General features: G+C 40.0%; 1 protein-coding gene across 1 annotated transcript in view; it reads left to right on the top strand.

Moving 5' to 3' along the window:
• The first annotated feature begins 163 nt into the window (after window positions 1–163).
• cul4a (cullin 4A) overlaps window positions 164–25735 on the top strand; it is a 26185-nt gene continuing 613 nt past the window's right edge. Inside the window, exons 1-20 of the mRNA XM_052126430.1 lie at window positions 164–617; window positions 1867–1982; window positions 4462–4566; window positions 4939–5007; window positions 7535–7608; window positions 7695–7857; window positions 10063–10152; window positions 13111–13193; window positions 13647–13714; window positions 13806–13924; window positions 16028–16220; window positions 16612–16716; window positions 16865–16975; window positions 18682–18767; window positions 19729–19836; window positions 20156–20269; window positions 20472–20577; window positions 20983–21155; window positions 22599–22751; window positions 25719–25735. The exon at window positions 25719–25735 is cut by the window's right edge and continues 613 nt beyond it. Coding sequence (XP_051982390.1) covers window positions 470–617; window positions 1867–1982; window positions 4462–4566; window positions 4939–5007; window positions 7535–7608; window positions 7695–7857; window positions 10063–10152; window positions 13111–13193; window positions 13647–13714; window positions 13806–13924; window positions 16028–16220; window positions 16612–16716; window positions 16865–16975; window positions 18682–18767; window positions 19729–19836; window positions 20156–20269; window positions 20472–20577; window positions 20983–21155; window positions 22599–22751; window positions 25719–25735 — 2201 coding nt within the window. The 5' untranslated portion in view covers window positions 164–469. The remainder of the gene's footprint in view (window positions 618–1866; window positions 1983–4461; window positions 4567–4938; window positions 5008–7534; window positions 7609–7694; window positions 7858–10062; window positions 10153–13110; window positions 13194–13646; window positions 13715–13805; window positions 13925–16027; window positions 16221–16611; window positions 16717–16864; window positions 16976–18681; window positions 18768–19728; window positions 19837–20155; window positions 20270–20471; window positions 20578–20982; window positions 21156–22598; window positions 22752–25718) is intronic.

Raw genomic sequence — 25735 nt, 5'->3', positions numbered from 1 at the left:
TGTTTTTATTATTTAATTTTATAATTTTTTATTATCATATTTTTTTTTTATTATTTTCTTGTTTTGTTTTATTTTATTATTTTATATTTGCATTTTATTTTAATGTACAATGACTATGTTGCAGAGAGAGTGTGTGATGATTCTCCAGCGGCAGATTCGCTGATGTTTGCCATCTTGTTGTGATTGTCGCTGTGGATCAGAATGAGTGTGTGTGGAGTTTGTATGATACATATATGATGAATATTTGTAGATTTCTGTATAGAAGTGTGTGTTATAACGTCACAGTAGCAGCCAAACTCATTCCATGAGGGTTCTGGTCCGTGTCGATGGGTTTAGTTCGGTCGGTTCGGCGGTTTAAACAGTGTTTTTCTCTCGTGTTTTAGGTCTCTTTAGCTAACAGCTAACACAGACGAACTGAACTTTATTTTCCCACAATTAAACTCTGTTATTCAACTATTGTTATGATTGAATGTTTAATGTAAATGCACATTCATTAAGATCAAATCAGCTCACCATGGAAGAAGATATCGAACAGAACCAGAAATCAAACGTTAATGGACTCACGAAAACAACTAAAACAGGAGCGACAAAGAAACTGATTATTAAGAACTTTAAAGGTGAGTTTATTAAAACAACACAACTGCTGTTATAATCAACGATTGTATGTCTCAGTTTATACAGAACACTTTTACAATTAATAATAGTATTCATACATTTCTGAAAAACATATATAGCATTTCCACAAAAGATTACTTTAAATGTCATGTGGTGTAACCATCAAAGCACTTTCCCTGTACCTTGCATACATGTGTACACAACTTTATCATTCATTTAAAACAGCTTTCAAACACATGTTTCAAGGTACAATGTTTATTATTTTAAAAATATCAAGAAGTTTCTCAGGGTTACACAACATGACCGGAACAAAAGATACTTTTTATAAAAGTGTTAAAATATCTGATATTTTTTATTCCCACAGTCACGAGGGTTTAAAGGTGTCCTCTCTGTTTTAGTGTTTGTCAACATTACACAATGGCTACCGATATTTTTGGTTACACCGCATGACAAAAAATGTGTTTAAAATTCAAATACCATATTTAAAAACAAAATTTATTACACTGCCTATTGAAAGAAGAAATAGTAATAAAAGATTATTCTTCACAACTCATGCTTCTCTCACCTGTTGGAGAAACACTACAGGTAAATAGGTTAAAAATGTGTGTTGTTGGTGTCTGGGTATCTCAGCGAGTATTGACGCTGACTATCACACCTGGAGTCGTGAGTTTGAATCCAGGGTGTGCTGAGTGCCTCCAGTCAGGTCTCCTTAGCAATCAAATTGGCCCGGTTGCTAGGGAGGGTAGAGTCACATGGGGTAACCTCCTCGTGGTCACTATAATGTGGTTCTCGCTCTCGGTGGGGCGTGTGGTGAGTTGTGTGTGGATGCCGCGGAGAATAGCGTGAAGCCTCCACACACGCTGTGTCTCCACGATAACACGCTCAACAAGTCACGTGATAAGTTGAGCGGATTGACGGTCTCAGACGCGGTGGCAACTGAGATTCATCCTCCACCACCCGGATTGAGGCGAGTCACTACGCCACCACGAGGACTTGGAGCGCATTGGGAATTGGGCGTTACACATTGGGGAGAATTAAAAACCAAATAATGTGTGATGTTTCTATACTGTGTCTAACATTATAATAATGTTGTAAAACGTGAATGTACATTTTTATTCTCAGGTATAGTTTAACATGTTCAAACTTGTCCACATACAGTGAGATGTCCTGCTCCCACTGATGTCTTGATGTTTTAAAGGGGAATTGTAAGTTTTTGGGTGAACTAATCCTTTAAATGTGTCTGTTTTACAGACAGACCGAAGCTGACAGACAGCTACACTGAAGACACGTGGATGAAGCTGCGAGATGCCGTGAGCGCCATTCAGAACAGCACTTCCATCAGATACAACCTGGAAGAACTTTACCAGGTGTGAAAAGAGCTGAGGTCACATGGGTGTGATGATGTCATCTCTGGTTACTGCAGATGCGTTCATGTTGGTTTAGAGCAGGGGTTTTCAAACTGGGGTACAGGGGCCTCAAGGGAGTGCTAGGGGGTCCACGAAAGAAATTATAAAAATGTAAACAATCTCTACATTGTTTGAAATTATTACTGTTGGATAATTACACCTGTTGGAGAAACACTACAGGTAAATAGGTTAAAAATGTGTGATGTTGGTGTCTGTGTATCTCAGCGAGTCGTGAGTTTGAATCCAGGGCGTGCTGAGTGACTCCAGTCAGGTCTCCTTAGCAACCAAATTGGCTCGGTTGCTAGGGAGGGTAGACTCACATGGGGTAACCTCCTCGTGGTCACTATAATGTGGTTCTCGCTCTCGGTGGGGCGTGTGGTGAGTTGTGCGTGGATGCTGCGGTGAATAGCGTGAAGCCTCCACACGCGCTACGTCTCCACGGTAACTCACTCAAGTCACGTGATAAGATGCGCGGATTGACGGTCTCAAATGCGGAGACAACTGAGATTCGTCCTCCGCCACCCGGAGTAACCGCACCACCACGAGGACCTAGAGTGCATTGGGAATTGGGCGTTCCAAATTAGGGAGAAAAAAACATCAGACTGATCAAATATTCATGTGTCATATGTTGTTGTAAAGCCCTCTAAGAGTAAAATACAATCAGTTCATTTGTTTTACTCACAGATGAAAATATATTGAGTAACAGCTAAATATATGTATTGACAATTATGTTAGTGTTGATTATATGACACATTTTCGCTTATAATTTCACTAAAAAATACACTGAACATAAAATCTGACATATGAGTATTTAGAGTCTGTGATTATCTTTCAATCGAGTCCACACACAAGATAATCAGATGTATAATAGATCATTAGATAATCCACATGAAGCACAATGTTACATATGACCACCAGGAGATGGCGCCAAATACACGACACAGACTCAATGATGACTCAAATGACACAGAATGAAACTCATTCTGTGAAATCTCATGACTAAAATCATGTGTGCATGCTATGCAAACCTTTAGTCATTGTTGTGTTTGCATGTGTAATTAGTTCTTATGTACAATTATTATCTTTTATTTGTTTGGAGATGTTTTTGGACACTATGATACATTATATTTGTAATGTTGGAACTTTTGATTGATTTGTCGTATCAACACAAAATGTTTCTCAGATACTGTCGACATGATTGAGAACAAAACAAAAGCAGTTTTTCGCCTTTTCATCTTATTCACCAGAGATATATAATGACAAATCAGAGAAATAAGAAAAACCTAAGTGTATGTAAACTTCTGACTTCAATCTGTCAACTCAAATGTTTGGTTCTTTTTTGTGTGATTTTTCATCAGTTTCGAGTTAATTCTTTAATTTGGGGTATGCAACTGAAAAAGGAAATCTGTAGCTCAGAGTTTAAAGGAGTAACCACTGACATTTTAGAGCTGAATTGCAAAGTGAAATATAATGGACCGAATATTACCTGTCGAATAACAAAGATAACTTTTTTACAACTGAATATTTTGGAACGGAACTTTTGGAGGTGAATATTTATTGTTGAATTTTCAATGCTGAAAGTTTGTGTGAAATATTCAGAGCTATACATATATACAACCATATAAAATTGCATTTCCCAACAAATGTAATGCAAAGACTTTATTTTTCATTTAGTGCAGTTCAGATTAGTGCTTTTTTATTTTGGAAACATTTTCATTAAAATACCTCCAAATGTTTCATTCTCAAAACATGGGATTAATCACAATTATTTTATTCTATTGACAGCCATAGATTTAAACCATTAGAAATAAAATCAAAGCTGAATATAATTTAATATATTATTAGAAAAAAAAAAATATTATTAGTAAGAAATAATGGTTGTACTTCAGTATTCTCTTTAAATGTGTTTTAATACAAAATGTGTGCGATATTAATACATTTAAATTGAATTCGAAAGTTTTTTCATCGGGTTTAAGCATCTAATATTACATTATTAGAAGCAAGACACATTTTAAAATGATTAAAAGTATATATTTTTAAGCATTTATTTTGCTTTGGTACAATGGCACTATGAAAGCAAGTTATTTTATTTAGCAAACAATGTAATATCATTTGTTATTTTTCTCTCACAGGGTTTCCAAACTTGACTAAAATATAATATTTACTTTGTATTAAGTTCACCGTGTCTTTTGTTCTACCCACTATTAGACAGATTTGTTTTGCATAGTGCTTTTCACAATAAATATTGTCAACAGAATAAAATAATCACGATTAATCTTGTTTTTACCATCTTTTAAAGACATCAAATTCTGTATATGGTTTTATTTTGTGTTTGAAAACCTTAAATGGTGAAATATCCCTTTATTCATACATTATTGACAATGTGTTCATGAAAAATGTGTTTTTAATAGAGCAATTTCTCCCTTTGTGTGTCTCTCAGGCAGTGGAGAATCTGTGCTCGTATAAGGTGTCGCCCATGTTATACAAACAGCTTCGTCAGGTGTGTGAAGATCACGTTCAAGCTCAGATACACCAGTTCAGAGAATATCCTTCATCAGTAACCAGCCGTCAGTGTGTGTTTGTGTGCAGATAACACTTGTTTTGCTCTGTCGCTGATGTTTGTCACTAGATGGCGCTGTGCACATCAATCTATACAGGACAGTTGTTGGAACTCAGAACCTCACTGAACACATCATCTTCATCCTGTTTCCTAAAAACCTGACTAGACTTATGCTAAATCAACCTAGATGGCACAAAACTAGATCACTTCTATTATAATTCATTAATATAAACTCTGGCAACAGCATGTGTTCAGTTGACAGACGCACCGCTGTTCCAGATGCTTTATTTTCCCTGTATGTCTGAAAAGGAGCAGTAGTGATGTATTGAGAGTATAAGCCCTTAACAGTATCTCACAGAGACTCTGGACAGACTGTCATTTCTGAAGAGGATGAACAGATGCTGGCAAGACCACTGCAGACAGACGGTAAGAGATACATCGCCTCCTGTCATCTGATCACATGTGGTCCACATAGATTGCTGTTTACACCTGGTATTGAGATGCGTCTGGATTTTACACTCATTTTAAACACAATGTTTTGTATGTTAAGCACTGAAGAGTATGTTTACATGCACGTTTTTACACCGATTATTCTTAATATTAAATGGCTTTCATTTATCAGTGTGAGGTCATAAACTGCGTAAGCATAAACGTTTTGATTTGGATGTAAATGGGCTCATTGTTATATCAGTCAATCACTGCTATTGTCTGAGCTTGAGATGTGCTTTACGTTATGGAAGTATACATAGATATTTATTTATTTGGAACGCTCAATTCCCAATGCGCTCTGAGTCCTCGTGGTGTTTTAGTGACTCGCCTCAATCCGGGTGGCGGAGGACGAATCTCAGTTGCCGCCGCATCTGAGACCGTCAATCCACGCATCTTATCACGTGACTTGTTGAGCGCGTTACCATGGAGACATAGCGCGTGTGGAGGCTTCACGCTATTCTCCGCGGCATCCACACACAACTCACCACACGCCCCACCGAGAGCGAGAACCACATTATAGCGACCACGAGGAGGTTACCCCATGTGACTCTACCCTCCCTAGCAACCGGGCCAATTTGGTTGCTAAGGAGACCTGGCTGGAGTCACTCAGCACGTCCTGGATTCAAACTCACGACTACAGGTGTGATAGTCAGCGGCAATACTCGCTGAGATACCCAGACCTCCAGTGATTACGTATTATTAAAGTGATGTGTAAAAATGTTTACAGGTGTAATATTCACAGCTTTCAATATACAACCATGTTAAATTGCAGCCCCCCAAAAATGCAAGCCCTGTTAATGCAATGCATTTTTGTTTTTCAAATGGTGCATGCAACATGCTTTTTTTTAAATCAAATATAAGGTTGCACGTTTTAGTAAATGTTCTTAATCGACAATCGTTAATAAATTAAGATAATTTAAATTATTAACAATAACAACAATAAACTAAGTGGTGAACAGCTTTAAACTCAAAAAATACAAGATGCATATATTCAATCAAAAATGTATTTATACAAAGTTAGATTTTTTTTAATGATCAACAGTTCTAATGCAAACTTGAGAACTTTATCAATGCATTGGAGAAAAAAGTGTTATTGTTTTACAAAATGTGGAAACACGAAACGGCCACTGAAAATGTGTGTGTAGCCCACTGTTTTAACATCATTTAAATAAATGCACTTAAGAAATTCAAATGTCTTAAATTCATTTTTCTAAAATGTAAGGTCATAAAACGTGAAGATAAAGACCAGAGTCATGATATGGCCCAAATGTGTTGATTAAACTTTAAAAGGCTACGGTTTCATTTAATAAACGTATGTTCTGCGTGTGCTGCAGGCTTCAAAGGGAATAGCACACAGGGAACTGGACATTGTGTTTCCTGCGGCTTCAGAATGTTTCACAATCAGTGAATACTGAACATTTATTACAAACCATCACTGGTGATCTAATATTGTTTAATTGTAAGTGTTTATATTGTAGATTAATGTTAGAGTGTGTATTTTATTTCCTTTATCTGTTTGAGTGAGCTGCTGGAAGCAGTGAAGCACCGACATTTCAAAATAAGAGTCCTCTGTGCTTGTTTATTGTTATAAGTCCTGCGTTATACACCAGATCATTTTTTCATTTTGGTTGCACAATAATCTGCTTCTGGAATTTATTGCAACACATTCTTATCATGTGCGCAAAATCCAATATCATTCGACCTCTAATTGATATGCGTTGATATATTGATACATAAACCAATTATAATTTAATGTATGTATATGACACCCTGTTTTACAAGTTCTAAGGGCTTGTTGAATGTGTGCCAGCCTGTTTAATTGATTATTTTGAGACTGTGTTTGTTCTGTATGGACATACGGTATTAACTTTATTTGTTCAGGTCTTTAATAGGTCTTTAGAAGTCTTTCATTTTATTTTAAGCAACCCTATTGTTAGTTTATTGTCATTTTGGTCACATTTCAATGTATTTAATCAATAAATATGATGCATAGATTATATTTATTTTTTAATTGTGAAATTTGTACTATTACAGGTATTTATGGCAGATTGATTTGTTGAACATGTGCTAAAAAACGGTACTGTCTCTTTAAGAGAATCTGGCATTTCTGTAAACAGCGTCTTTAAATTAGTGCATGTTAACGAGAGACTCGAATGGCATTCTCATCTGTACTATGCATGATTACAATTAAATGTTTATTTTAACACACTGAAATTGAATTAAAAGAGACATTATTCAATGACAAATGGATTGTGTGGATCTCGGACAGTTCATTTATTTTAAAGCCGCATAAAACTCTTGATTGACAGTGGTGGTTTATTGAGGAGTTTCTGACTCGGTGAGCTCATCATAATAGTTTTAGACCGCGTTTACACTGTATTTAGTGCTGGATTTATCTCTTTATTTAGGAATTATCTCACACAGGTGTCAATATTGAATGAGTTTCTGTGCATCTCTCCTGCAGATCATGATTCGTAGTATTTTCCTGTTCCTGGACCGAACGTATGTCCTACAGAACTCTCTGCTGCCGTCCATCTGGTGAGTTCAATGATCAGAGATGTTTACACACACACACAGACACACACACAGCTCATGTTGCTATAGTAACACCCATGTGTTGTCAGGGATACGGGGCTGGAGTTGTTCCGCACACACATCGTGAGTGACAGCGCCGTTCAGAGTCGGACGGTTGAGGGAATTCTGGAACTGATCGAGCATGAGCGGAACGGAGAGACCGTCGACCGCAGTCTGCTGAGGAGTTTACTGGGCATGCTCTCTGACCTGCAGGTGATTGGCCAGTGACCTGATGATGTCAGACAGAGGGAGTTTTCTATTGGCTGTAGATGGTCAACACTAGTTACAGTGTTCATTACTAGACAGTTTCACAGTGTAACAGTGTGCGTAATATTGTCATAATGTTTCATTCAACGAGTGGCATCCATTTATCAAGTGTCTATCTTGCATTTAGATCTTACTTTACCTTAACTTTTGACTGTTTGATCAACAAATTAATTCCTTTTAATCTGGTGCATGTTTGTGCTGCCGCCTTCACACAAGTTTAAAAGATCCCCACTCACACATACTGTGGAATAATTGCAAAACGTGTCTCGTTTTTCAGAGAACCCCCAAAATAAAAAAGGCTCCAATTATTCATAAATAATATTGAATGCATTTATAATCTTATTATGAACACAGTTGTTTTGAATTTTTGTACACTGTGAAAAGTCTCATTTTATTCCACTAGACAAAATATTTAGTTTTCTCAATCACATTCCATCATAATATACAGATGTGAACTGTAGGGGCGCTCTAACACATTATACCCCTCACTGATGTGAACTGTAGGGGGCGCTCTAACACATTATACCCCTCACAGATGTGAACTGTAGGGGGCTCTAACACATTATACCCCTCACAGATGTGAACTGTAGGGGCGCTCTAACACATTATACCCCTCACAGATGTGAACTGTAGGGGCTCTAACACATTATACCCCTCACAGATGTGAACTGTAGGGGGCTCTAACACATTATACCCCTCACAGATGTGAACTGTAGGGGCGCTCTAACACATTATACCCCTCACAGATGTGAACTGTAGGGGGCTCTAACACATTATACCCCTCACAGATGTGAACTGTAGGGGCACTCTAACACATTATACCCCTCACAGATGTGAACTGTAGGGGGCACTCTAACACATTATACCCCTCACAGATGTGAACTGTAGGGGGCACTCTAACACATTATACCCCTCACAGATGTGAACTGTAGGGGGCACTCTAACACATTATACCCCTCACAGATGTGAACTGTAGGGGGCGCTCTAACACATTATACCCCTCACAGATGTGAACTGTAGGGAGCTCTAACACATTATACCCCTCACAGATGTGAACTGTAGGGGCACTCTAACACATTATACCCCTCACAGATGTGAACTGTAGGGGGCTCTAACTCATTTTACCCCTCACAGATGTGAACTGTAGGGGCGCTCTAACACATTATACCCCTCACAGATGTGAACTGTAGGGGTGCTCTAACACATTATACCCCTCACAGATGTGAACTGTAGGGGGCTCTAACACATTATACCCCTCACAGATGTGAACTGTAGGGGGCTCTAACACATTATACCCCTCACAGATGTGAACTGTAGGGGGCTCTAACACATTATACCCCTCACAGATGTGAACTGTAGGTGGGCTCTAACACATTATACCCCTCACAGATGTGAACTGTAGGGGGCTCTAACACATTATACCCCTCACAGATGTGAACTGTAGGGGGCTCTAACACATTATACCCCTCACAGATGTGAACTGTAGGGGGCTCTAACTCATTATACCCCTCACAGATGTGAACTGTAGGGGGCTCTAACACATTATACCCCTCACAGATGTGAACTGTAGGGGGCTCTAACACATTATACCCCTCACAGATGTGAACTGTAGGGGGCACTCTAACACATTTTACCCCTCACAGATGTGAACTGTAGGGGGCGCTCTAACACATTATACCCCTGACAACAGCTTTCTTTTGATACGACTTTTTATGTGGAAATGTTTATTTTCACATTCATACCTCTACCCAGATGTGACCTGTAGGGGCTGCTAACATTATACCCTCACAGATGTGAACTGTTTTGATGTCTTATTTTGCTATTTTACGTAACACAAATGCAGAACTGTGAGTGTTTATCTCATGAATAGCTCTCACAGATGCTGAATCTGTCCAAAGAGACCTCATATGCACTGTACTCCTGTACAGATGTGAACATTACAGATTTAAGCTGTAACACATTATATCCCTCGGACCAGATGTGAACTATAGTGCTCTAACGGATTTAAGAAAAATATGTTGATAAATATGTTTGGTAGTACAGTCATCAAAAGTGTAGTATACTAGTCCAAATGTAACATACTAGCTGAAATCAGTGTGGATAAGTTGTGATGTCTTAATTGTGTAAATGTGTTTGTTCTTGTGTTGTCAGGTGTATAAGGAGTCGTTCGAACATCGGTTTTTAATGGAAACCAACCATCTGTACGCCACTGAGGGTCAAAAACTCATGCAGGAGAGAGATGTAAGAGATACAGTGCTGTGATAAAGTATTTGACCCTATCCAGATTTCTTCTTTTTTTGGGTACATCTCACAGTAAATTGTTTCAAAAATTAAAACAAAACCTAACATGAAACAAAGGCAATCTCAGTAAACACAAAAATGATAATGTTATTTAAGCTAAAAAAGTTATTTAGTACCAACTGGGCTTGTGTGAAAACATATATTTGCCCATTAGTTACTAAATCCCCAAATCTATGAATCTACAGCAGCAGGAAGTTGGCTAAAAGGTCTCACCCAGCAGCACGCTATGCCAAAAGAAACTCCAGAAATGATGAGGAAAAAGGTCATTGAATACATCATACATCAGTCTGGGAAGGGTTACAAAGCTATTTTAAATGGTTTGGGAATATAAAGAACCAAATAGAGAAAATTGGCACAGTAGTGAACCGTCCCAGAAGTGGCCGACCTTCCATAATTCCTCCAAGAGCACAGCGACGACTCATCCAGGAGGTCACAAAAAAGCCAAGAACAACATCCAAGGAACTGCAGGCGTCTCACGCATCGGTCACTGTTCATGACTATCAGAAAGACTGGGCAATAACGCCATCCATGGAAGAGTGACGAGGAGAAAACCACTGCTAACCCACAAGAACATTAAGGCTTGTCTGGATTTTGCCAAAACGCACGTTGATGATCCTCAAAGCTTTTGGGGAATGTTCTGTGGACCGATGAGTCGAAAGTGGAACTGTTCGGAAGACAGGGGTCCCATTACGTCTGCCATAATCAAACACAGAATTCCACAGAATCTGCGCTCAAGCATGGTGGTGATAGTGTGATGGTGTTGGGATGCTTTGCTGCTTTTTGGGGACTTGTAATAATTGAGTGAAACATGAATTCTGCTCTCTAGCAGAAAATCCTAAAGGAGAACGTCCCGTCATCAGTCCATGAGTTGAAGCTCAAGCACAAATGGATTATGCAGCATGACAATGATCCAAAGCATAGGAGCAAATACACCTCCTCACAAAATGGTTTGGTGGTGGTGTAGTGGGCTAAAGCACATAACTGGTAATCAGAAGGTTGCTGGTTTGATCCCCACAGTCACCACCATTGTGTCCTTGAGTAAGACACTTAACTCCAGGTTGCTCTGGGGGGATTGTCCCTGTAATAAGTGCACTGTAAATCACTTTGGATAAAAGCGTCTGCCAAAATGCATAGATGTAAAGTCCTCCACAGTGTTGTGAAAGACTGATCTCCAGTTATTGGAAGCGTTTTGTTGCAGTTGTTGCTGCTAAAGGTGGCACAACCAGCTACTAAGTTTAAGGGGGCAATTAGTTTTTCACATGGGCGATACAGGTGCTGGATAACTTGTATATACTTTTGAAGTCAGAAGTTTACATACACTTAGATTGAAGTCATTAAAACTCCACTCCACAGATTTAATATTAGCAAACTATAGATTTGGCGAGTCGTTTAGGATCTACTTTGTGCACGACATGAGACATTTTTCCATCAATTTTTTACAGACCATAGTTTCACTTTTAATTGACTATAATCACAATTCCAGTGGATCAGAAGTTTACAGACACTAAGTTAACTGTGCCTTTAAGCAGCTTGGAATCTTCCAGAAAATTATGTCACGCCTTTAGACGATTAGACAATCAGCTTCTGATAGGAGGTGCACTAAATTGGAGGTGCACCTGTGGATGTATTTTAAACTCTGTGTCTCTTTGCTTGACATCATGGGAACATCAAAATAAATCAGACAAGACCTCAGAAAAACATTGTGGACCCCCACAAGTCTGAATCATCTTTGTGAGCAATTTCCAAACACCTGAAGGTGCCACATTCATCTGTACAAACAATAGTACACAAGTATAAACACCATGTGACCACACAGCATCATACTGCTCAGGAAGGAGACGCATTCTGTCTCCTAGAGATGAACGTAGTTTGTGTGAAAAGTGCAAATCAATCCCAGAACAACAGCAAAGGAGCTTGTGAAGATGCTGGAGGAAACAGGTGGACGAGTATCTAGATCCACAGCAAAACCAGTCCTATATGGACATCACCTGAAAGGCTCAGCAAGGAAGAAGCCGCTGCTCCAAAACCACCATAAACAAGCCAGAATACAGTTTGCAAGTGCACATGGGGACAAAGATCTGACTTCTGGAGAAATGTCCTCTGGTCTGATGAAACACATATTGAACTGTTTGTCCATAATGACCATCGTTATGTTTGGAGGATAAAAGGGTGAAGAACAGCATCCCAACCGTGAAGCATGGGGGTGCAGCATCATGTTGTGGGGGTGCTGCAGGAGGGACGGGTGCACTTCACTAAATAGATGATGACATCATGAGGAAGGAACAGTATGTGGATATATTGAAGCAACATCTCAAGACATCAGACAGGAAGTTAAAGCTCGTCACAAATGGGTCTTCCAAATGGACAATGACCCCAAGCACACCTCCAAAGATGTGGCACAATGGCTTAAGGACACAAAGTCAAGATATTGGAGCGGCATCACAAAGTCCTGACCTCAATCTGATCATTAGTGGGCAGAACTGAAAAGCGTGTGTGAGCTACAATCCTGACTCAGTTACACCAGTTCTGTCTGGAGGAACGGGACAAAATTCCAGCAACTTATTGTAAGAAGCTTGTGGAAGGAAACCCAAAACATTTGACCCAAGTTAAACAATTTAAAGTCAATGCCACCAAATACTGACAAAGTGTGTGTAAACTTCTGACCCACTGGAAATGTGATGAAAGAAATAAAAGCTGGTTTACTCATGTTGCCTTTGTTTTATGTTATATCTCGTTTAAGGATGGAAATCAATTTAGTTTGAAAAATACACAAAAATAAAAGAAATCAGGAAGGGTCAAATGCTTTTTAACATCATGGTATAATTCATTACTGATGTTACACCTCATATTAATGACATGAACATTTATTACACAATTGTGTGTTTGACTTTCATTAAGGTCCCCAAGTATCTTCATCATGTAGCTCGTCGTCTGGAGGAAGAGAATGATCGTGTCATCAGTTATTTAGATCAGAGCACACAGTGAGTCTGACACACATTCATAAACACACAGGTCTCCATAGCAACCAAATTGGCCCAGTTGCTAGGGAGGGTAGAGTCACATGGGGTAACCTCCTCGTGGTGGTGATTAGTGGTTCTCTCAATGGGGCATGTGGTGAGTTGTGTGTGGATCGTGGAGAGTAACATGAGTCTCCACATGCTGTGAGTCTCCGCGGTGTCATGCACAACGAGTCACGTGATCAGATGCGCCGATTGACGGTCTCAGAAGCGGCGGCAACTGACACTCATCCACCACCACCGGATTGAGGCGAGTCACTACACCACCATGAGGACTTACTAAGTAGTGGGAATTGGGCGTTCCAGATTGGGGAGAAAAGGGGGATAAAAAAAAATAAAGAAACCATTTCTGTGAAGTTTCACCTGTAAATGTAGATAAACACACTGATGTCAGTAAATGTGTGGTTGTGTCAACAGGAAGCCGCTTATCACCACTGTTGAGAAGCAGTTGCTTGAGGAACACATGAGCAACATTCTACAGAAAGGTCTGATTTCTGGGGACAGAGTTAAAACAAAGTCAGCTGACGTTATGAAACACATACTCAGTTAATATGTGTTTGTGTTCATGTTCTTCAGGCCTCAGGACTCTGTTAGATGAGAATCGTGTGTTTGAGTTGACTCTGTTGTATGAACTCTTCAGTAAAGTGAAGGGAGGACTGACTGTACTGCTGCAGCACTGGAGAGAATACATCAAGGTACACACACACACACACATTAATTCATCACAAGATCAAAAGAATCCATCAGAATGAATCAATGAACTGAATGAATCTAAATATTTCATACTGGGCCCGCGTGAAAGAAATCATAACTTCAATCTTGACCAGCACAAAACAGGTGTCGTTTTAAAGTTTAGAAGCTTTATTTTACAATGCATGTGACATTATGACCAAAACTGAAGAAGTGAAGTATACCACGCTCAAGTCACGTGATAAGATGCGTGGATTGACTGTCTCAGACGCGGAGCCAACTACACCACCACGAGGACTTGGAGCGCATTGGGAATTGGGCGTTCCACATTGGGGAGAAAATACAAAAAATAAATTAATAATAAACGCACCGTCCTTTGAATGAGACTTTAAACTGAGGTCCTGACCGATGAGCGCTCATTTACAGACGCTTTTACAGAAATGCTGGTTTTCTTAAAGAGACAGTACCAGTTTTATCGCATGTTCAACAAATCAATGTAAATAGTACAAATTATGCAATTAAACAAGAAACATGTAAGAAAAAATAATATATGCAATATAATATCATATTTATTGATTTAATTCATGTAAAAAGATAAAATGTGACTAAAATTATGAAAAACAAATAAAATATAATTAGTAAATTAATATTGTCATATTGTACCTAGTTAGAAGGTTCCCTGTATAATTAACAGCATTAGCTGTTGGATTGGATTTATTTCATATCTAAGCAAAAGGGACATTATATCTGAAATTTACCCATATGAATAAATATAGACCTGAACAAAATGTGCCTTTTCATTAAAAATGTACAAATGTCCGTTTTATATTTCGTTTTTTGTCCCATGACAACAGAATGGCAGCGTACATGTTGGTAACACAGTTTCACTGCTTTTAAGAAATAATAATAGATGATTTCAAACTACTCATGCCATCTTTTTGATTACATTGGACGGTTACACCACATTACATTATGAACTTGATCGCAGAAATGTAAAACATGTTCATCATAGAAGAGGTGTACTCTAAGTAATTGTTTTGTGTGAATTACATTTGTAATGTATTTTTGAATCATTTAATAGATCCGGTCATAACCGAAAGAACTAGGTCACGAGTACAAGCGGCCGAAATGGGCTTCCTCAGAAGGGTGGCGGGCTTCTCCCTTAGAGATAGGGTGAGGAGCTCAGTCATCCGTGAGGAGCTCGGAGTAGAGCCGCTGCTCCTTTGCGTCGAAAGGAGCCTGTTGAGGTGGTTTGGGCATCTGGTAAGGATGCCCCCTGGGCGCCTCCCTAGGGAGGTGTTTCAGGCACGTCCAGCTGGGAGGAGGCCTCGGGGAAGACCCAGGACTAGGTGGAGAGATTACATCTCCACACTGGCCTGGGAACACCTCGGGGTCCCCCAGTCAGAGCTGGTTAATCTGGCTTGGGATAGGGAAGTTTGGTGCCCCCTGCTGGAGCGGCTGCCCCCACACCCAACTTCGGATAAGCGGTTGAAGATGGATGGATGGATTAATAGATCCGGAGCATCACGTCATTGAATGACATTATGTGTTAATGACAATTTCTGTCCATCCCAAAGTCATGAGCTGTAGTTATTTCACAGGTGTAATCCTGTAAACAAAGCAGAATGTTGCATGACTGATAACATTAGTGTCACAAACCCATTGACGAGTTCTTCCTCGAGACGTGCTCGTTGTTTCCAGCTGGTGTCTTGTAAACACCACTGTGGCAGGGCGGAGGGCGGGGCCGGGTCGTGATCCTACGCACCCCGTCCCGTATTAGGCTAATCAAGCCTCCGAGGTATAAAGGTCGACTGCAGAGTGTTGTGCAGGAGAGAGAGATCGTTAGCGGACATGACCATCATGTGTGTTTATGTTGTCTTTTAAGTTTACCATTAAACTATTATTTATATCGTCAAGCCGGTTCTCGCCTCCTCCTTTCCGGGCTTCGGCACCAGTGTAAAGGGATCAATGACTCCTGACAAACTGATAAAACCCTGTGCGCTCTCAAACACGACAGCCAATCAGATTAGAGACTACGAGTTTGACCGGTTTTGTGTCCATTATGGATCAGATGTTTCTGTCGTCATTGATTGACGTTCTTTCTGCAGAACTTTGGTGGCGAGATCGTGAGTTCTCCGGAGAAAGATAAAGACATGGTTCAAGAGCTGCTGGACTTCAAGGAGAAGATGGACAACGTGACTCTCGGATGTTTCCAGAAGAACGAGACCTTCATCAACGCCATGAAGGAAGCCTTCGAGAACTTCATCAACAAGAGACCCAACAAACCTGCTGAGCTCATCGGTGCGTCCACATGCAACACCATATCAAGAATCAGAACTGGTCCGGCTACATACGAAACAAACCATTTTATAACAAATTTCATTGTGAATGTGTATCTTTAAGTAACATTTCCAAGCATAGAGAGAAGTACGATTCAGTAACCACTTGACTGATTCAAGGAATGATTCATGAGACATTGTGCTGAGTTTTTTATAAGTGTTTAGCCATCAAACTGAATCAGTCAAAACTCAAATAGAACATGATTTCTGTTGCTGTGGATTTCTTGCAGCACTGCTGAACACACATACACCCTACAGTGATTTACACTCTACATCTATCATTGCTAATTTAACAGTTTCATGTATTGTGCTCTCAATACTTCAGTGCTTTTACTCTTAAATGTGTGTTTCAGCCAAGTATGTGGACTCTAAGCTGCGCGCTGGAAACAAAGAGGCCACAGAAGAAGAACTGGAGAGAATCCTGGACAAAATCATGATTTTGTTCCGTTTTATTCATGGTAACGTGTGTGTGTGAGACTGTATTCATATTAGTTTAGTTGTGGTAATAGTTTTATTCTTGTTAATTTGATCATTCTAGACGGATCTCTTATCAGTATGACCAATCGCTGTGTGTCAGGTGATGTATGTTCTCTCTCTGTCCGGCAGGTAAAGACGTTTTTGAAGCGTTCTATAAGAAGGATCTGGCCAAACGTCTGCTGGTGGGGAAGAGCGCGTCAGTGGATGCAGAGAAGTCAATGCTGTCTAAACTCAAACATGGTTAGTCACTGACCCCGTTTCCACCTGGACATGCGAGACACATCACTGCTCGTAATAAGCATCAGTACCACTTTTGATCACCTCTGAATGAGGTTCAGAACGTTTTGGACCTTGTTTACACCTGTCTTTAGTGGCGTCCCGATTCAAGACTCATCTGGGTGTAAACGGGGCCACAAACTCTATCTATTGGTCATTGGTCAGTAACCGCCACTGCTGTGTTTCCTGCCAGTGAGGGTGGAACTCAGTGGGTCATTTGATCATGTGAACAGGAAGTGAGGGCACAGCTGTGGTTGAGTTTTGATTTGAGTGTTTGACACTGAACTCAATATCAGACGCAAACTGCACTGTTCTGTTCAAATAATGTCACTTTTTATTGTGTCTGCTTTGTTTTTAAACAATATTCAATGATTCCCAAAGTTTTTTATTTTCTGTACCATTAGCAGCACCAAACAGAATTGAAAATATAACTAGATTTATGGAAGAAAATGTAAGTGGTGCTTGCTGTGGCAAAACTCATCACCAAATGTCTTACCAAATGCCCCAAGTTGAAAGAGCCCACCCCCATGTTTGTGAGATGTTCTGGTGCAGATGCTAGCATGTTTAAAATGTAACTAGGCTTTGCTAGCATGTTGGTAACATGTTTAACAGGATGCTAGGTGTTTGTATCATATTTTATCATGTAGCTAGGTGTTTCTAGTATGTTGCTTGCATTTGTTTCATGTTGCTTGGTGTTGCTAGCTTGTTTTAACATGTAGCTATATTGCTAGCATGTTTAGCATGTAGCTAGGTGTTCTTAGCATGTTATAACATATAGCTATGCAGTGATGACATGTTTTAGCATGTAGGTAGGTATTACCATGTTTTAGCATATAGCTAGGTGTTGCTGAAGCAAGTTTTTAGCATGTAGCTAGGTATTCTTAGCATGTTTAAGCATATAGCTAGGCAGTGCTAACATGTTTTAGCATGTAGCTAGGTATTGCTAAAGTAAGATTTAGCATGTAGCTATGTGTTACCATGTAGCTACACAGTGCTAGAATGTTTTAGCATGTAGCTAGGTATTGCTAATACAAGTTTTAACATGAAGCTAGGCAGTGCTTGTATGTTTTAAATGTAGCAAGGTATTCTTAGCATGTTTAAGCATATAGCTAGGCAGTGCTAGGATGTTTTATCATGTAGCTAGGATTTGTTAAATCAAGTTTTAGCATTTAGTTAGTTATTGTGAAGACAAGTTTTAGCATGTAGCTAGGTGTTCTTATCATGTTTTAGCATGTAGCTAGGTGTGCTAAGATAAGTTTTAGCATGTAGCTATGTGTTTTTAATGTTTTAGCATAAAGCTTGGCAGTGCTAGCATACTTTAGCATGTAGCTTGGCAGTGCTAGCATGTTTTAGCATGTAGCTAGGTATTGTTAAAGCAAGCACCACTAATGACAAGTTTAAAAAACTTTCCCAGTCTGTCATTGGTCAGTCAAATAGATCCCACCTCCCAAACTCACACAATTGGTTGTCAGATTGCTCAAACAAACACGTTGCAGTTCCATTTGATGCCGCTAGTGGTGCTGAAATGACACACTGCACCTTTAAATGTCTCATGTTGTTTGTGTATGTATATTCAGTATACACTATCAGTTTATGATATAGTCTGAAAAGTGATCTGTAAAGTGATGTAATGACGATGTCATCAGTCCTCTGGTCTTTGTGTGTTACAGAGTGTGGAGCAGCGTTCACCAGTAAACTGGAGGGGATGTTCAAAGACATGGAGCTCTCCAAAGACGTCATGATCCAGTTCAAGCAGGTGTGTGTTTGTGCACTACTGTAAACACACACGAGGACATATCAGATAATTATATTGTGTCCATATAACATTGACCACAGGCTAACCCAAACCCTAATCATAAAATAAGACCTGTTTTATTCATCAGTTATTTGTTTTTGAGGATGTCACAAGCGAGAGGTTTATCACATTTCTTTTACAAGTATAGCTAATAACACACACACACACACACATGCTTTCACTCTTTGTTGAAACAAAGTTAAATTGGCGTCAGTTCTGCTCAGTTCTCTTCAGATTTTGATCGTGTGTGTTGTGAGTGAGTGTTGCATCTGGAGCTGATCACACGTGGTTTTATGTGCTCTCATGAGGTGTCATCCATTTATGAGTGTACTAGAGATCTAATCAATTGTCTTTTCTCTCTGTGTTTGTGTGTGTGTGTCTCTGTGTGTGTGTCTCTGTGTGTGTCTGTGTCTCTGTGTGTGTGTCTGTGTCTCTGTGTGTGTCTGTGTCTCTGTGTGTGTGTGTGTGTGTGTGTGTGTCTCTGTGTTTGTGTGTGTGTCTGTGTTTGTGTGTGTGTGTGTGTGTGTGTCTGTGTCTCTGTGTGTGTGTGTCTCTGTGTCCGTCTCTGTCTGTGTGTGTGTGTGTGTGTGTGTGTGTCTGTCTCTGTCTGTGTGTGTCCGTCTCTGTCTGTGTGTGTGTCTGTCTCTGTCTGTGTGTGTGTGAGTCTCTGTCTGTGTGTGTGTGTGTGTCTGTCTCTGTCTGTGTGTGTCTGTCTCTGTCTGTGTGTGTCTGTCTCTGTCTGTGTGTGTCTGTCTCTGTGTGTGTCTGTCTCTGTGTGTGTGTGTCTTTGTGTGTGTGTCTCTGTCTGTGTGTCTCTCTGCGCGTGTGTCTCTCTGCGCGTGTGTGTGTGTGTGTGTGTGTGTGTCTGTCTCTGTCTCGTGTGTGTGTGTGTGTGTGTGTGTGTGTGTGTGTGTGTGTGTAGTACATGCAGAATCAGAGTGAACCCAGCAACATTGAGTTGACCGTCAACATCCTGACGATGGGACACTGGCCTTCATACACACCTATGGACGTCCACCTGCCTGCTGAGGTGTGTGTGTGTGTGTGTGTTCACATATGTATCTGTCAAACCTCAATATGTCTGTGTGCAGCAGTGTGAAACCCTGTGTGTGTTTGTGAGTACAAAAATGACACGTGCTGCTCGTGTGCTAAGAGTGCATGTTTGTGTCAAGGTTCACTTCTTTCTTAATGCTGTATTTAAAATGTACATCTCGTTTCAGTTTGTTTGTTAGTTTCAGGGGTTTTTCAGTATTGTTTGCTTGTAGTTTTTCATGTTCTGTGCATTAAATCGATCATTTTCATTGTAATGTTAGTATACGATAATCATCCAGATGTGTGTGTGTGTACAGATGGTGAAGCTTCAGGAGGTGTTTAAAATGTTTTATTTGGGGAAACACACCGGACGGAAGCTTCAGTGGCAGCCCACACTGGGTCACGCCGTTCTGAAAACTGAGTTTAAAGAGGTGATGCACTCCAGACACACTCAAAATCACTCAGATGCTCAGAAATACACACTAATACACGATCTCAGTAGAATTCAGCAATTCAGTGTGAGAGGTCGTTATATTGTGAATATAGTTACAGATGAAGGCCGTAATACTGTATTGACCAATCAGCATCCAGGATTGCAACGATTGTTTTATAATGATGTGTGTGTCTCTGCAGGGTAAAAAGGAGCTTCAGGTGTCTCTCTTTCAGACTCTGGTTCTGTTAATGTTTAATGAGTCGGATGAGTGTACAGTTGAGGAGATCCGCACAGCGACAGGCATCGGTACATACAGTGAACATGACATCATCATCATCATCAAAACATACACACAAGCACCTGGAATACACTTCAAATTGTTGTTCCAAACCTGTAAGACCTTTTTTTATTTAGTGTAACACAAACAGAGATGTTCAGCAGAATGTTCTCACTGCTCTTTAACATGCAATAAAAGAGAATGGTGACTGACACTGTATCTTATAGGTAGTCTCTTGTGTCCTTTCTGGAGCTTGACAGGCCCTGGTCACTGTTTACTTCCAGAGTATGGAAAAGATCAGCGTGAACATTCTGTTAAACATCTCTTTTTATGTTCCACTGAATAAAGTCAGTCGTACAGGTTTGGAACGACATGAAGGTGAGTAAATGATGGGAAAATGACATTTCCTCTGTTTTTCTGTGTGTGTTTGTCAGAGGACGCTGAACTCAAGCGAACGCTTCAGTCGCTAGCATGCGGTAAAGCTCGAGTGCTCAATAAAACTCCCCGCGGTAAAGACGTGGAGGACGCAGACCGATTCAACTTCAACAGCGACTTCAGACACAAACTGTTCCGCATCAAAATCAACCAGATTCAGATGAAGGAAACGGTGAGTCATTCTTTTACTGATACTATCACTTTAAACCTCTTCCTCATCTCTAAAGCTCTCTCTCTCTCTCTCTCTCTCTTCCTCATCTCTAAAGCTCTCTCTCTCTTCCTCATCTCTAAAGTCTCTCTCTCTCTCTCTCTCTCTCTCTCACTTCCTCATCTCTAAAGCTCTCTCTCTCTTCCTCATCTCTAAAGCTCTGTCTCTCTCTCATCTCTATAGCTCATCTCTAAAGCTCTCTCTCTCTTCCTCATCTCTAAAGCTCTCTCTCTCTTCCTCATCTCTAAAGCTCTCTCTCTCTCTCTCTCTTCCTCATCTCTAAAGCTCTCTCTCTCTTCCTCATCTCTAAAGCTCTCTCTCTCTTCCTCATCTCTAAAGTTCTCTCTCTCTCTCTCTCTCTTCCTCATCTCTAAAGCTCTCTCTCTCTTCCTCTAAAGCTCTCTCTCTTCCTCATCTCTAAAGCTCTGTCTCTCTCTCTCTTCCTCATCTCTAAAGCTCTCTCTCTCTCTCTCTCTCTCTCTCTCTCATCTCTAAAGCTCTCTCTCTCTCTCTCTCTTCCTCATCTCTAAAGCTCTCTCTCTCTTCCTCATCTCTAAAGCTCTCTCGCTCTCTTTCTCTCTCAATTCAATTCAATTGAGTTTTATTGGCATGACAAATTGTACATTGTATTGCCAAAGCAATTATATGAGCATGAAAAATAACAGAGTAGAACAAATTCTGTATTGAACAAGTGTGGAAATACAGGGAAAAAATTATAAATAAAATTAACAGTGTGTATACTTTCAGTGGTGTGTGTAGTGTGTGTGTGTGTGTGTGTGTGTGTGTGTGTGTGTGTGTGTGTGTGTGTGTGTGTGTGTGTGTGTGTGTGTGTGTGTGTGTGTGTGTGTGTGTGTGTGTGTGTGTGTGTGTGTGTGTGTGTGTGTGTGTGTGTGTGTGTGTGTGTGTGTAAATGGGCACATCACTGTTTGGTCGACTCTTCCCTCTCTTTGTGGCAGGATTTGATGTATTTTGTCTCTTTGTTCACCAAGTAAATATTGAGCTTGTGCATCATTCTTCGTCTGTCTCTGTCAGGCTGTGGTTGCTCAGTCTGTACCTCGCCATGTTTTTCCTCATTTTGTGTGTCTGACTGTACTCTCTCTCTCTCTCTCTCTCTCTCTCTCTCTGCCTCATCTCTAATGCTCTCTCTCTCTCTCTCTCTCTCTCTCTCTCTCTCTTCCTCATCTCTAATGCTCTCTCTCCCTTTCTCTCTGTGTGCTGTTACATCACTTCCTGCCGAATGTCTCAATCTGACCAGCTCCATATTTGGCTGTTTAGAGCGAGTAAAAGATTATTAGTTGTGTTTAAGTCCTGCATGAAACCTCCTAATATATACTTGAGTTAGTTTGTGGTGTAATGTGCTTGTGTGTGTGTGTGTGTGTGTGTGTGTGTGTGTGTTGTCATGATCAGGTGGAGGAGCAGGTGAGCACCACTGAACGAGTGTTTCAGGACCGTCAGTATCAGATCGATGCAGCTGTGGTGAGGATCATGAAGATGAGGAAGACCTTGAGTCACAATCTGCTGGTGTCTGAACTTTACAACCAACTCAAATTCCCCGTCAAGGTGCAGTATACACAAGACGTGTCACGAGCTTCCTGCCCGTATGTTACAAACCTCAAAACTGAATGTAAAGATTCTCAAATCAGCGACAGAGAACAGACTCTAAACTTTACACATCTGCAGACAATGAAGACAATAAACAGCTGAACTTGAACTAAATTATCTTATTTTTGTCTACTGTTATTATATTAATATACATACAAAACTTATGATTAAAATATAAAAGCACAAGTTAACACCAAAAGACAGTAAGTATAGAAACCTTTACATAATATATGCAAAATAATATGTTTATCATACTCCGGTGTATTCATAATATACTGTTAATTCAGGAGCTCATCATTCATCTTTAAGCAATATGTCAAATATGGGATGATCATTAAAATATAATGTTGCTGCATTTGCAGTCAAACAGATTCTAATATATCGAAAATGTGCTAAATTAAACTTTACTATGTTTATAACTTTCCTAGTGATACCAAGAAACTATGTTCAACTTTTCTCCCAAAACACAAGCGTTTGATTCAGTTTTATATGTTTGTCTCTTGGTAAAAACATAAATAGTGTTTTCTGAACATTAAAGTGGAGACAGGAATCTCTGAGCCATTGTGCAGTACATTCAATCATGACTTATTGTTTAGTCTTTACATGCATATACACAACATTACCATGTGCACACATCTGCACCGCATATTACTACAAACGGGGTGAATCACTGATAAATTAACAAAAAAAGAGGTCCCGAAACGGATCCCTGCGGTACACCAACATCACAATGAAGGGCTCTATTTATCTTTCCTCTCAGCATCTGTCCATCTAAGTAAGACTGTCCATTTAATTATCTTGGGTGTAGAATTTAACTTGATCAACTTTTTAAGAAGGATACTAGTGTCAACTGTGTCAAAGGCCTTTCTTATATTGGCAATGAACTCAAGAGGCCTTTTGATGTGGGAGTAAACTTTGATATTGTTTTAGTGCATGACTTAACCTCCAGTGTGCTGTCTGTCTGCACTGGTCTCAGAACAGTTATAGAGAGCTATAGGATGCTCCCTATTAAGTGAATGACTTAACCTCCAGTGTGCTGTCTGTCTGCACTGGTCTCAGAACAGTTATAGAGAGCTATAGGATGCTCCCTATTAAGTGAATGACTTAACCTCCAGTGTGCTGTCTGTCTGCACTGATCTCAGAACAGTTATAGGAGAGATATAGGATGCTCCCTATTAAGTGAATGACTTAACCTCCAGTGTGCTGTCTGTCTGCACTGGTCTCAGAACAGTTATAGGAGAGCTATAGGATGCTCCCTATTAAGTGAATGACTTAACCTCCAGTGTGCTGTCTGTCTGCACTGGTCTCAGAACAGTTATAGAGAGCTATAGGATGCTCCCTATTAAGTGAATGACTTAACCTCCAGTGTGCTGTCTGTCTGCACTGGTCTCAGAACAGTTATAGGAGAGATATAGGATGCTCCCTTGCTCCCTATTTAGTGCATGACTTAACCTCCAGTGTGCTGTCTGTCTGCACTGGTCTCAGAACAGTTATAGGAGAGCTATATGATGCTCCCTTGCTCCCTATTTAGTGCATGACTTAACCTCCAGTGTGCTGTCTGTCTGCACTGGTCTCAGAAAAGTTATAGAGAGCTATAGGATGCTCCCTATTAAGTGAATGACTTAACCTCCAGTGTGCTGTCTGTCTGCACTGGTCTCAGAACAGTTATAGAGAGCTATAGGATGCTCCCTATTTAGTGCATGACTTAACCTCCAGTGTGCTGTCTGTCTGCACTGGTCTCAGAACAGTTATAGAGAGCTATAGGATGCTCCCTATTAAGTGAATGACTTAACCTCCAGTGTGCTGTCTGTCTGCACTGGTCTCAGAACAGCTATAGAGAGCTATAGGATTCTCCCTATTTAGTGCATGACTTAACCTCCAGTGTGCTGTCTGTCTGCACTGGTCTCAGAACAGTTATAGGAGAGCTATAGGATGCTCCCTTGCTCCCTATTTAGTGCATGACTTAACCTCCAGTGTGCTGTCTGTCTGCACTGGTCTCAGAACAGTTATAGAGAGCTATAGGATGCTCCCTATTAAGTGAATGACTTAACCTCCAGTGTGCTGTCTGTCTGCACTGGTCTCAGAACAGTTATAGAGAGATATAGGATGCTCCCTTGCTCCCTATTTAGTGCACGACTTAGATGTGTTAGAGTTGAAAGATATTCAAAATAAAGTTTTTGTACTTTTGAGGGAATAATGTCCCGTGTGTGGACATCATGTTTATCAGCGCTGATGCGTGAAAAATGAATGGATTTTTTTAAAGCGGCATATCGAGCCAAACGAGAGACTCTCCTCTACACCCAAACCTTTACTGAAGGTTTCTTATAAGACACTTTTGTTGGCTCTGCACCTGTGAAGCGCTTCCTGTAAATTGACGGCATGTTGTTGTGTCTCAGTGTGGCAGAAGTTTAACCCTTAAATGACAGTCTGGAGTCTTGTGAACAGTATTCAGTCAAACTATGTGTCAAAATACAACGTCCACACACGTGCACACAGGGTCTCACGAGGTTAATGTGTTTCATACGTGTTTATATAATTGTATGTCGTTTATACATTTATCTAAATAGATGAATATTCAGTCTGTTACATTTTAAAACATGTTTTTGTCATTTTGCTCATTGTCATCAACTAAAAGTCTGCGTAAATTGGCTAAATTGAATGACTATAACATTAATACATTTTGACTCAATTATGAATACATTTAATTATATTTATTAATAATCTTTTTGGAAATTTCTATTGTGAATTTGCATTTTTCTAGGCTCAGCTCTAAAATGTTCAATCGGATGGAAAGTGCTCTTTGCAATCTCTATAAAATAATGTTTAAATGAACTGATCCAGATATTATAAACAACAGAACAGGTCGTGTAAGTGTAATTGTGTGATCGTTGATACATTTAAACTCACTCTCTGTTGTGTTTTTAGCCATCAGACCTCAAGAA

Source organism: Xyrauchen texanus, chromosome 5 (assembly GCF_025860055.1).
Source record: "Xyrauchen texanus isolate HMW12.3.18 chromosome 5, RBS_HiC_50CHRs, whole genome shotgun sequence".
Lineage (NCBI taxonomy): Eukaryota > Metazoa > Chordata > Actinopteri > Cypriniformes > Catostomidae > Xyrauchen > Xyrauchen texanus.
Note: the sequence above shows the minus strand (reverse complement) of the source record. Positions and strands in the feature narration are given on the sequence as shown.